This window comes from Myxocyprinus asiaticus, chromosome 36, assembly GCF_019703515.2.
Source record: "Myxocyprinus asiaticus isolate MX2 ecotype Aquarium Trade chromosome 36, UBuf_Myxa_2, whole genome shotgun sequence".
NCBI classification, from domain to species: domain Eukaryota; kingdom Metazoa; phylum Chordata; class Actinopteri; order Cypriniformes; family Catostomidae; genus Myxocyprinus; species Myxocyprinus asiaticus.
This window is the reverse complement of record NC_059379.1, coordinates 25,094,324-25,107,379: the sequence shown is the minus strand read 5'-3', so window position 1 is coordinate 25,107,379 and position 13,056 is coordinate 25,094,324. Positions and strand designations below refer to the sequence as shown.

General features: G+C 38.0%; 1 protein-coding gene across 2 annotated transcripts; it reads left to right on the top strand.

Moving 5' to 3' along the window:
- Positions 1–2,394: 2,394 nt before the first annotated feature.
- LOC127426798 (zinc finger protein 281-like) lies at positions 2,395–13,056 on the top strand. 2 transcript variants are annotated; one of them, XM_051673838.1, is made up of 7 exons: positions 2,395–2,558; positions 4,920–5,342; positions 5,615–5,728; positions 8,295–8,418; positions 8,522–8,605; positions 8,736–8,854; positions 9,223–13,056. In XM_051673838.1, exons 2-7 carry the CDS (start codon positions 4,971–4,973, stop codon positions 10,942–10,944), a joined length of 2,535 nt encoding a protein of 844 aa, XP_051529798.1. In that variant the 5' UTR covers positions 2,395–2,558; positions 4,920–4,970; the 3' UTR covers positions 10,945–13,056. The 2 variants fall into 2 exon arrangements, with proteins under 2 accessions (XP_051529798.1, XP_051529797.1); XM_051673837.1 differs by having other exon boundaries at positions 5,612–5,728.

Here is a 13,056-nt window from a genome sequence, read left to right as displayed (position 1 = left end):
CAAAGATAGATAGATAGACAGATAGATAGGAGACAGACAAAGATAGATAGATAGATAGATAGATAGACAGGAGACAGACAAAGATAGATTGACAGATGGATCGATAGATAGATAGATAGATAGATAGATAGACAGACAGACAAAGATAGATAGATAGATAGATAGATAGATAGACAGACAGACAGACAAAGATAGACAGATAGATAGATAGATAGATAGACAGGAGACAGACAGACAAAGATAGATAGTTAGACAGATAGACAGATAGAAAGGAGACAGACAGACATAGATAGATAGATAGATAGATAGATAGATAGATAGATAGATAGATAGATAGATAGATATACAGGAGACAGACAGACAAAGATAGATAGATAGATAGATAGATAGGAGACAGACAAAGATAGATAGATAGATAGATAGATAGATATACAGGAGACAGACAGACAAAGATAGATAGATAGACAGATAGATAGGAGACAGACAAAGATAGATAGATAGATAGATAGATAGATAGATAGATAGATAGGAGACATACAGACAGACAGACCGATAGATAGATAGATGGATAGACAGATAGATAGGAGACAGACAAAGATAGATAGATAGATAGATAGATAGATAGATAGGAGACATACAGACAGACAGACCGATAGATAGATAGATGGATAGATGGATAGATGGATAGATAGACAGATAGATAGATAGGAGACATACAGACAGACAGACCGATAGATAGATAGATAGATAGATAGACAGATAGATAGACAGATAGATAGACAGATAGATAGGAGACAGACATAGATAGATAGATAGATAGATAGATAGATAGATAGATAGATAGATAGATAGATAGATAGAAGACAGACAAACAGACAAAGATAAATAGACAAAGATAGATAGATAGATAGATAGATAGATAGATAGATAGATAGATAAATAGATAGAAGACAGACAAACAGACAAAGATAAATAGACAAAGATAAATAGATAGATAGATAGATAGATAGATAGATAGATAGATAGATAGATAGACAGATAGATAGGAGACAGACAAAGATAGATAGATAGATAGATAGATAGATAGATAGATAGAAGACAGACAAACAGACAAAGATAAATAGACAAAGATAGATAGATAGATAGATAGATAGATAGATAGATAGATAGAAGACAGACAAACAGACAAAGATAAATAGACAAAGATAAATAGATAGATAGATAGATAGATAGATAGATAGATAGATAGATAGATGGATAGATAGATAGACAGATAGATAGGAGACAGACAGACAAAGATAGATAGATAGATAGATAGATAGATAGATAGATAGATAGGAGACATACAGACAGACAGACCGATAGATAGATAGATAGATAGATAGATAGATAGATAGATAGACAGATAGACAGATAGATAGACAGATAGATAGGAGACAGACAGACAAAGATAGATAGATAGATAGATAGATAGAAGACAGACAAACAGACAAAGATAAATAGACAAAGATAGATAGATAGATAGATAGATAGATAGATAGATAGATAGATAGATAGATAGATAGATAGATAGAAGACAGACAAACAGACAAAGATAAATAGACAAAGATAGATAGATAGATAGATAGATAGATAGATAGATAGATAGATAGATAAATAGATAGAAGACAGACAAACAGACAAAGATAAATAGACAAAGATAAATAGATAGATAGATAGATAGATAGATAGATAGATAGATAGATAGATAGATAGACAGATAGATAGATAGATAGATAGAAGACAGACAAACAGACAAAGATAAATAGACAAAGATAGATAGATAGATAGATAGATAGATAGATAGATAGATAGATAGAAGACAGACAAACAGACAAAGATAAATAGACAAAGATAAATAGATAGATAGATAGATAGATAGATGGATAGATAGATAGAGAGACAGATAGGAGACAGACAGACATAGATAGATAGATAGATAGATAGAAGACAGACAAACAGACAAAGATAGATAGATAGATAGATAGATAGATAGATAGATAGATAGATAGATAGATAGATAGATAGAAGACAGACAAACAGACAAAGATAGATAGATAGATAGATAGATAGATAGATAGATAGATAGATGACCGACAGACAAAGATAGATAGATAGATAGATAGATAGATAGATAGATAGATAGATAGAATATTTTAATAATTTAATGAAATTCATAAACATGTATTGTGTTATATAAATGTATATATAGCCCGGTTAGAAGAATAACTAATACATAAAACTATGTGCCAGCAAATATTTCAAGACCCGGTTTACACGCAGGACAAAATCACAGATGCTCAAACACAATGTACATTTGCATAGTGGCCCCCTGCTTGACTAGTCCTGCCTGTATCCGTCTGTCTCCTCTCACGACCCGTTCGCTCAACCCATAATTCCCAGCGACGACAAAACATAGAAGAGGCCAACAGCTGCAAGAGAACAATGTTTTGGCTGTGAAATAACTCGAAGGATCGAGCGCCGGGATTCATTTGCTACGAGGTGGCCGTCATGTACAAGTAAGTGCGACTGCATTTTACAATTTATTTTTGCCTGCGGTTGCGAAGATGAGGGATTGCGCACGAATGAAAGCTCCAAATGAAATCACAACCGCTCAAGCGACAGATTCAGCGGCGAGCATCATTGTTTTTGCCGCACGGACCATTCCATAACACTGAGGCCGTAAGAGCCGCTTTTATTTAAAACGTTGCATATTTATTTCATTGCCCTTATAGTTAAAGCAGCCTCCGCGTGCTCTTTACATCGCTTTTATCGCCGTATATATTTACAACAGAATCTCGACGGATTGTATTACTGTGTGCGGGCTATAATTAATGACGTGTGCGCTGTGAATGGTCAAAATGTATCAGCCTTATGTACAGTGTACAAGCACGAGACGCGACAAAACTACAACACTGGCGTCCAAATCAAATAAACTGTACGCGCGATTAAATTTGGCTTGTTGCAATGGGGGGCGTTCAGGCTTGTCGCGTGCAGTGTAGACGGACTGTTAGCTGTAGCTCTTTCATCTGCATGCTACTGCTGGTTAGCCCAGTTTATCACTCAGTTCAATAAAAACACTTAACTTTGCTTGTGCATTTAAGTTCTATCTTGTGTATATGGTGTATGCGTAAGCAGAGATTTTCGTATTTACTTTGATAGGTTTGTTTAAATTCGCTGTTAAGTTTTCCTGCCCCACTCATTGGTGTTAGTTAGCCGTTAGCTGCTAATGGAGTCATTTAGACGGAGATGTGTTTGGTAATTGTGATGAACGACTAGATTAGCCCTATTTGATAAAACGGGTTAAAATTATACCCATTTTAGCTCGGAGTAAGAGGCAGACATACCAACCAATATGAAACCGAAGTACTAGTGTGCCCAGACTTGATTTTTAATTAATAAAAACGTGTGTATGATGAAGTCATATCAACAACAGCTTTCCAATCACAATAGAGAACAATGCTGCGGCGCTCACAAAGCCAGGACTCTGTTTTTCCCCCCCTCAATGAAGAGTATTTAAACTATATTTGAAATGAAATTTAAATTACTTAATGTAAACAATTGCCTGTGTTTGCAAAAGAAAAGTTGTTCCTTTTTAGCGAGTATCACCAATCTATTGATGCTAAGGTTAGCTAAACGTTAATCGAAATGGTCTGGTTCGCTGGTCTCAATGTTTTATACATTTAGTTCCTTTTAATTATACGGATCCCTTAAATAAAACCACTGTTTGTGTTCTTTATTCTCTCTTTGATCAGAAGTTGGTTGAATTGTTCTTCATTTCCAAGGAATTGAAGACTGGAGTCACCATCAATTGATTTTAATTCTGCTTTATTTGAAACAACCCTCAAAAGACTGATTATAAAAATAAAAGGTCTTTTAGGAAAGCATTATTCCTGTGTAGTTCAAGCTATATTGTAGATATGTTTGTCAAATTAATAATTATCATGACTAAGCATGCCAAGATAATTTATTAACTCTTGAGATTTAAGCACATATCTTCAGTTGCTCATGTTTTTAAACCCACTGGCACAATGGTTGTTATTTGAAGTTATTGATATAATTAGTGCTTTTGTCCAGTTTTATGTCTGTCGGGTGCAAAAAATAAAATAAAAATTGCAATTCTCAGATTTCTCTGATTTTGCTTTGACAATGAACGCAGTTTTATAATTATTATGAGTTTAGTTTAAGACTTATCACATGATGGTGTGTCAAATACATGTGCGAAATTCCCCGAATCATCAACCATTTCTGGTGAGCCAGTGTAGTAATCTTGTTACAGAAATCACTGATAATAATGAATCAGGTTGGCCTAATTAAGAGAATGAATCGTTGTACACTGTCTTTCACTAATCTGAAGAGAAATCGTGATTTTATTCATCCAGAATAATATTTTTTTGTAGAGGTGTGCACAAGGAATGGACTGATCAAGTACTCCTTAGGCACCAGCTAATCGTCTATTAAAAATACTTATCGAATATCGCAAATTGATTTTCCTTTCAGCATTTGCCTGCCGTAGGCAACGCTGAATTATACTGTACTTTCCCTCTGAATCTCTCACCAAATCTCGAAGTTACAATTGAATCATTAATGCATTGAGAATTGTAATGAAATGTAATGAGAACTAAATGAATGCATAATGTTAATAAAAAAAATTTGCCAAAAAAAACCCCACAATGTTTAAGTTAGCTTAATTTGAAACCATTCTTGGTAACATTTTTTAATAAAACAAAATACAAATTTCACGTATGTTTCATATCTGATATTGTTAACCTACATTTTAATTTACAAGTAAATGATTACTCATTTTTTGTGGGTTAGAGTGCCCGACTGCAAAATTACTTGATATTAATGCTCGTCCCTAATTTCTTGTGTCTTCATAGCATATTTAATCATCTGTGCTGAATGAACTTTGGCCTGTTGAAGACCCAAACATGAGTATTATCCAGGACAAGCTTGGCAATGAGTTTTTACGGAACGGAGGCATGGACCCCAACTTCACCCCCAGCATGATTATGTTCAGCCATTTACCTCCAGTCACCAGTTTCACACGGCTGACTTCGCAAAACAGCATGGCGGACATGCCTCAGGAGATGATCCTAAAGAAAGAGCGTGACTCTCCTGACCATGGTGGTGGTTTTCTCCACAGTATGGGTATCAAACAGGAGAAGCTCAACGAGTTGGACTACCGCCTCCCAATGTATGCAACAGGAACCGGAACAGCAGGAGGAAAAAGCACTGATATGCTGGACATGTCTCTCAGCAACCACCAGAATATGCTTCTGCATGATCTAAGCCTTAGTAATGTAAGTCTAATGGATTGAGGATTATCTTGTCTTATGGTTTGTACTGTATACTCTATACCTTACTAAATCTCTTGAAATCGTGTAGCTGTACTATTTTGTTTTATTTTTTAGTTTAAAGATTACATTTTTGAACATGGCAATAATGTCAATCTAAAGTTAATTCCTACAGCATATAATGGCTCTTGACATATCATTACAAGTTATTAAATGATTTTTGATTGTCCAGCCTGCATCTAGTTTCATTTGAAGCCATTTTTATGCTTCATTAGCAGTTCTCTGGCAGGCTGGGGAAAGACCCAAAAGAATCTGGACCTAGAAGAGGGAGGAGAGCAAATGGAGATGGACCAGAGGGCAGAGCTAGAAGGAAACAAGGAGATGCTGCAAAGGTGTGTATCTTTTTATAAGCCACTCTCATTTTTATCACTCAATTTCTTCTCAGACACTTTATTATGATGGTGTCTGCCCGATGCACAAATGTAATGAACTATGGAAAAAAAAATAAATGGTTTATTTATTATCATCTTCTTTTGTACATGAATGGTGATGCTTGCATATCCTTTCCACCAGGTATGTCTCAAACATTTGGAATTGACTTGGTATTATATTGAATATTTACAATATTTATTTAATTATTTGGTTGCCGATATAAAATCATAAATATTGCAATGATTTTAATGTTTTTTATTTTTTATTTGGCCATTAAGTTTCCTAAATACCGTGGTAGTGGTAAACCTCATTAAAATGGACATAGATTTGAGATGTTCAATTGATTTCTCCAAATCAATTCTTTAAACTCTCCGTTTCAGAGCAACACGTATATATTGAAGATCGCCAAAAAGCTGAAAATATTGAGAACAAACAAAAGAGAACATTAGACAAGAGTTAATCAGTATAGCCTTGATGTTTTAATTAGGGATGCACCGATCCTATACCTGGGTCGGAATTGACTCTGATACTGACATTTTTAACTGGATCGGGTATCGGTCCACAAGCCCGATCCAAATCCAATACTGCGTGTTAGTGACTGTCGTTACTGTCAAACTCCAAAAATAGCATAAAAGAACCAGAAAAGCACCATATAAAGTAGTCCGTATGACTTGTGCATTTTATTTAAAGTCTCTTGAAGACAAAAGATAGCTTAGTGCATCTCAAAAGGTTGCATTAAATAAATAACTGTATAGTCTGCATGCAAAACGTGCTTCAGTAAATGAGCGGTGCTCTGCTGTGTCACACACACACACAGCGCGTGCGGGCTGATGACGTGCTGCTGTTTACTACTCCCAGAAAGGCGCGCAACATGTGAACGCTCCACACGAACATCTCGGATAGTTTGGTAACATGCATTGAGATTGGAACCGAAGAAGCAATTCACATGATTATGAATGTAAAGCATATTAAACTACTGTGAACTTGCCTACAGACTCGCTGTCATTTGCTTCCTGGAATGTTCCGTAAAAATAAAAGCCCCAGGGTCTTAAAGTTAAGAAATTATGACTGAAATACATTTATATTGTATTTTAAAATTCTAATATTTTATTATTGATTTTGTTGTTAATAATAATAATAATAATACTTATTATTATTATTATTATTATTATTATTATATATTAAATTACAATAATATTTAAAGAGAGAGTTCACCCAAAAATGAAAATTCTCTCATTATTTACTCACCCTCATGATATCCCAGGTGTGTATGGCTTTCTTTCTTCTGCAGAACACATTTGAAGAAATATCTAAGCTCAGCAGGTCCTTAAAATGCAAGTGAATGGCAATTTCACTTTTGAAGCTCCAAAAATCACACGGTCAGCATAAACATCATTGAGACGACTCCAGCAGTTAAATTAATGTCTTCTGAAGTGATACAATCATTTTTGGCGCAAAATAAAGATCAATATTTAAGTACTTTTTGACTATAATCAAACACTTCTGTTAAACTTCACAGTAGGGTGGAGTTCAAGCGGTCTCTTGTGTGATGTATTCGCATTGCATGCAGATGATACAGACATAATCTCACATTCTCCACTCGGTTGGGACATCCAGGATGGGACACAAACTCACCATTGTGAGTAAAGAAACCGATAAATACAGATCTAAATCAAAATCATACAAGCTACTGTACAGCATTCCTCCTCAGTTGTAAACAGCGCTACTCTTCCGACTGTGTCGCACGTGCTTTAGTTCTCGCGTTTCAAATGCCAATGCGATTACGTCACACGCGCGTACCGCTCCTAACCAGGAGCATGATTGAGTCAAAAACTACTTAAATATTTATCTTTTTCGCACCAAAAGTGATTGTGTCACTTTAGAAGACATTAAATTTAACAGCTGGTGTCGTATGGATGACGTTTATGCTGACTGTCTGTGATTTTTGGAGCTTCAAAAATCTATCAACATTCACTTGCATTTTAAGGACCTATTGAGCTAATACATTTTTCTTAATTCATACACACCTGGGATATCATGAGGGTGAGTAAAAAATGAGAGAATTTTCATTTTTGGCTGAACTATCACTTTAACTTGACAGGGTTTCAAAAAAGAACTGTGTGTTTGAAAAGTGGACTGATATCCTATTACAACCGAGGTGAACAGAGTCCAGATACAAATTGAAAAAATGTGTAAAGAGAACTGACTTCTTTTCTACTGAAGACTTTCACTGGTATTACTGTTAATTTTGCAGCTATTTTATCTAGTAGACTATTTAAAAAAAAATAATAAATAGGCTACACATGTTATATGTAATGTTTTTTTGTTCTCTATTTTAAAATAATGTGTAGTTAGATGTTTGTGTTTCTTTCCATATAAAGAGTACCCCCAATCAGTTCCACACGGATCGAAATCGGTATTGGCCGATACCTAGAGTTAAGGTGTCTAATTTGGATTGGCAGAGAATAAATGGTATCGGTGCATCCCAAGTTTTAATGTCTCTGTGCTTTACTTTGTTGTTTTCAGTCACTCATGCTGGATGGGGATGCTGGGCCTTTCTCTCCCAACTCTAAACCGCACATATGTGAGCATTGCAATGCAGCCTTCCGCAGTTCCTATCACCTACGCAGACATGTGCTCATTCACACAGGTGACGAGCTTTCTTTGTCAACTGCACTACAGTGGTCAGATTTTACATTCAAGGAATGTTTCTGGGGACTAAAATTTACATGGGGATTTATTTTTGATCACAGGTGAGAGGCCTTTCAGGTGCAGTCAGTGTAATATGAGCTTCATACAGAAGTATTTGCTGCAACGGCATGAGAAAATCCACAGCGGTGAGTCTGAGCTTGCTTTTGTGGTAAACATACATTTATAGATGTTATAGTCTTATAGCAGAGGCAAAGCTGTCTTGTCATTGGCTTCAAAAATAAAGATGGTGCTGAGACTGTTATTCTCGCTTTATAGGGGAGAAACCATTCAGCTGTGACCAGTGCAACATGCGCTTTATTCAGAAGTACCACATGGAGAGACACAAAAGGACACACAGTGGAGAAAAGCCATATAAATGCGACACCTGTCTACAGGTAAGTCCGATCAGATGATATTATTTACACTTTGGTGCATCCACACAGATCAGGTTTTTGAAGACGTCTTTGACCATTACGCCTTGCTGTTTTTAGTGTTGAGTGCAGAGATGCTGCATTTTGAAGAGGCTGTGTCTAATTAAAAGAACTTCAGCTTTTAAAAATGCATGTCTAGACACCTGCATTCTGTTACATTCGTTGTGCTGTGCCTAGTGTGTTTTTAACGAAAGTGCATTTGGTCTGAATGCTCGATTTTAGCATGCTTGTTCTGTTATCTGTGAAAGTAGAAGTTATGCTGAAGAAATGCTTTAATAAGAAACATTTCTACTCCAGAATCTGAATTGAAACCTTTCTTTATTTCCCGGCAGTATTTCTCACGAACAGATCGATTACTGAAGCACAAGAGAACATGTGGAGAAGCCATAAAGAAAGGTCTGGACCCAGGAATGCTGGACCTTGGAGACGAGGACATGGGACAAGGCAGCTACCTACTCACTCAGGGAAACACCAGCGCCCCACCACGCAAGAAGGGCAAATCCAAAAGTGGCAATGAGGGAGGAGAGCGACGGAGGAAGAAAGGAGCGGCTGCGGGAGGAGGAGGACTCGGCCCACAGGACTATACCATGAACATCCCCAGTGGATCAGGGGCAACTTCCTCAGGGGGTCTCGCTGAGACAAGCATGGACAACCAGCATGGATGCACACCCAAGCTTGTTTTTAAGAAAGGCGGTCGCAAGGGAATGAATAAGGGTCCAGTTTCTATGGAGGAGGCCAACCAAGCCTCAGGTCTTCATGAACAGAAGCTGCTGACTCAGAAGCCAGGAACTATGGACATGTCTGGAGCTGCAAGTATGGACAGTCTAGGCATTCTCCAAACCTCCAGTGGCCCCAAACAGGGAGGTACCAGCAGCAACTACGATGATGCAATGCAGTTTTTGAAAAAGAGACGATATCTGCATGCTGCTAACAGCAATGACTTCAGCTCAGTCCACCTTCCTCAGCCGACGGTCATCCAGGGTGGCATTGGAGAACCCACACTGGCCTTGCTCGACACCTCACCTCTGGTAAGTGTTGATAAGCATGACAAGTCTGGAATCCCAGATGAGGTGCTACAGAGCCTTCTGGACCACTACAGCCACAAATCTGATGGCTCTCATCATGATGTGACATTTGATCTGCAAGATCCACACCATGTGCAATTGCAACCGGCCTCAGCCTCCTCTGATCTGGGCCAGGATGAGGGATCCCCCAATGGCTCTGGAGACAAGAGTGGGATGATGAACGAATACTCAAAGTTCTTGCTCCAGACCCTGGAGAGAACCAGCCACAGCAGCAGCTTCATTTTAGGCCCATCCGGGCCCTTCCCAGGCCTCCTGTCATCAAGTAGCAGCACTGCTAGCACGCTCTTCTCGGACAAGAACATCTACACCACCTCCCCATTGGAGTGTGGATTCGGACAGCCCGTTTCTTCCCCTCTTGCTCCTTCCTCCTCCTCTTCCATAACCAAGTCCCATTTTGGAATGCTGGTTGGGTCTCCATCACCCTCCCATGCCTCACCCTCCTCCCAGCATGGCTTTCATCTTGGCGGCCTGGAGCCTGCCACACACCAGCAGCTTACCCCTTCTCAAGAGCTCACCGACCAGCTAGACAAGCAGCAATCGCCATCGTACCCTCTTACAACTCAGCAGCTGGCCAATGGCAGCAGCCAGAAAGACCAGCAGACCAAGAATGGCAACTCTTCAGCCAATGGCAACAACAGTGGCACCAATGGTAGCTCCTCTAATGGCTCCGTCTACCCTCTGCCCCCACCTCCTGACCTTGCTACACTGGAGCCCTCCAAGGAAGTGGTGGACATGCGTTCCACCTACCAGATAGAGAACTTCGCCCAAGCCTTCGGCTCCCAGTTCAAGTCTGGTCGCCGGACCCCGCTAGGTTATGGCGGTGACCCGCGGGTAGGCGTAGGGGAAGTCGACCACAGAATACAGCGGACTCCAGTGTCAGAATTCTCAGGGTATACTAGTCTGTTAGCAGATGTCAACGAGCCAGCTAGCTCAGGATCCAAAACCCCCACAAGCCAAAGCTACAGGTAAGGGTTTAGGTTGCTTACCTAACCCTGTTGTGTGGGATGAGGACTTTCTCCAGTGCTTCCCTCTTCTCGCTGATTAAAACTTTAATTATTACACTGCCATTAAATGTCCATAGAAGACTTTACCAGAGAAGGTCTACAAGACCTCAGATGCAATTTTCATGTTCTTCTTTTTAATGTGTTTTAGTAATTTGTTTTATTAGTGTAGTAGATGTAAGAATAGATTTAAATGAATTTTCAACAAAATTAGAGGGTAGCGAAGGACTTGCTTGGTTTTTCAAAAACATGTATGTCTTAGCAATCATAGTCCAGATGTAAGATTAAGTTAATAATGGACGATGATTTACAATAAAAACAGATGTCAGGGAGTGGCCCAGTATTCAACAGCAAAAAATGTATTGTCTGTTACAATAATCTAAAGTATTACTCAGGAAAAAGCAGGAACTTTTTTTAATGAGGTGCACAGGCACCCTTTTTTTAAAAGGTGTACTTTGAAATAACAGTGAAGCTTTGATTTCAAAATTTCTTTGAAGAGAAAAAGTTAATTTGGAATCTGTGTGTTTGTCTTATGACACTGGTGACTCTCTTCACTACTTTATGGTACTTCTAATATCAATGTGAAAACACTTGCATACTTTCATCACTAAGGGCCATATTAAACACATACAGGTAGACAAGTAGGCAGAGAGAAACATTCAATCGTATGTAGATATTTATTTGTAGCTACGTGAAACTACATTACTATCGTCTCAGGGTGAGCAGTAATTCTTATCCCCTTCTTTAAACTTTTTGTCAGCTGACAACCCTTTTATCACTCAAGGAATCAAATAAGCACTTTTATAAACCATTGAAAGCAAGAATTCAGATTCAGGACTCATAAAACTATTATTTTTTATGAAGAAAGCTGTGATTTTAAAAGTGGGGGAGGGAACGGCAGCTTTGCAGCCATAAAGGGCATTTGAATTTTTGTATAACCATTGCCGGTATTGGTGATATTATTTTGTTCCTCTAACCGAAAATGCTGTTATTGAATTGAATTACATGAATGCCACTTTTATGTGTCCTTGTTAGCCCTCAGGCTAAAAACAGGCTCTGAACATGTTCAGGTATCACAACCATTTGACTTCGGATGAGTAGCAACAATTGGAGTTCTACCTCCTACCTTGTGATGAATTTAATGCCTGGCAAAATTGCAAGTGTCCCTTTTTGTTGCAGAGAGAAGAACCCAACTCAATGACTATTTTGTAATGCATGAATCAGGAGGAAAGGACCTAAACATGTGGTGTTTTTCTTTTAAAATATTATTTGTTTTTGATTGAGCATTAAATCAGGATTGAAGCTGATTATTGAAAAAACTTTGGGATAAGGTGTTTCCTTCCCAATGCAATACATGATGCCCTTGGAAAGGGTGGTGGGCAGCGTTGTCTTCCACTGTTTGTGAGACATTGCTCTGTCAGAGGTCCTGTCCTGTTTTTTCCTGCCTTTTAGAGAGTCCTGTCACAGAGAAATGCCATAGCTGTGATGAACAAAGTTTGAATGCTGCACTCCAAACTCGTTCCATGCTTTTATAGAAAGGAAGAAAAAAAAGAGTGGAGAATAGGATTGACCTTTAAATACCTCATATCATTGTAAAATGAAAAAAACCAGGGACATGTGTTTCATGTAGTGGAAATATTGTAGTATGCATCAGCTTATTGTATAATCATATAATGCCACCTGTGTTTACAGTTCAAGCTGATTTGTTGGAATACAAATGTACTTTTTTTAAGCGGTGATGCCAAGCAGTGTTTCATTGTAGAATGATCCCTAGAATTTAATGATTTTTATCTCCCGTTTTCCCCTTGTTTTTGTTACTTGCCATGTGTTTTGATATGATTTCTATAAAGACTTTGTTTACAATAATGTATAAAAACACTAACAAATTTGTTTTCTTTTTGTTTCTGATATGCATGATTTAAAAAAATTTTTTTTATGGCTTTCCTCTGATCATCACCATTGCACCAAATGTTTGTAGCATATGCATCCCCGACTTCAGCCTCTTTTATGTGACAGGGCTGTACACGTCAGATGACTTTATAAATGATTAGGTAAGCCAATAAAAACCTTTTGTTATAAA

What these genes read in the sequence shown, in the direction of transcription:
- LOC127426798 (XM_051673837.1), top strand. Translation starts at nt 4,971, where the DNA reads ATGAGTATTATCCAGGACAAGCTTGGCAATGAGTTTTTACGGAACGGA. An exon ending in ATGATCTAAGCCTTAGTAAT is followed by an intron (nt 5,343 to 5,611) that starts GTAAGTCTAATG and finishes ATGCTTCATTAG; the next exon opens with CAGTTCTCTGGCAGGCTGGG. An exon ending in AATGCGACACCTGTCTACAG is followed by an intron (nt 8,855 to 9,222) that starts GTAAGTCCGATC and finishes ATTTCCCGGCAG; the next exon opens with TATTTCTCACGAACAGATCG.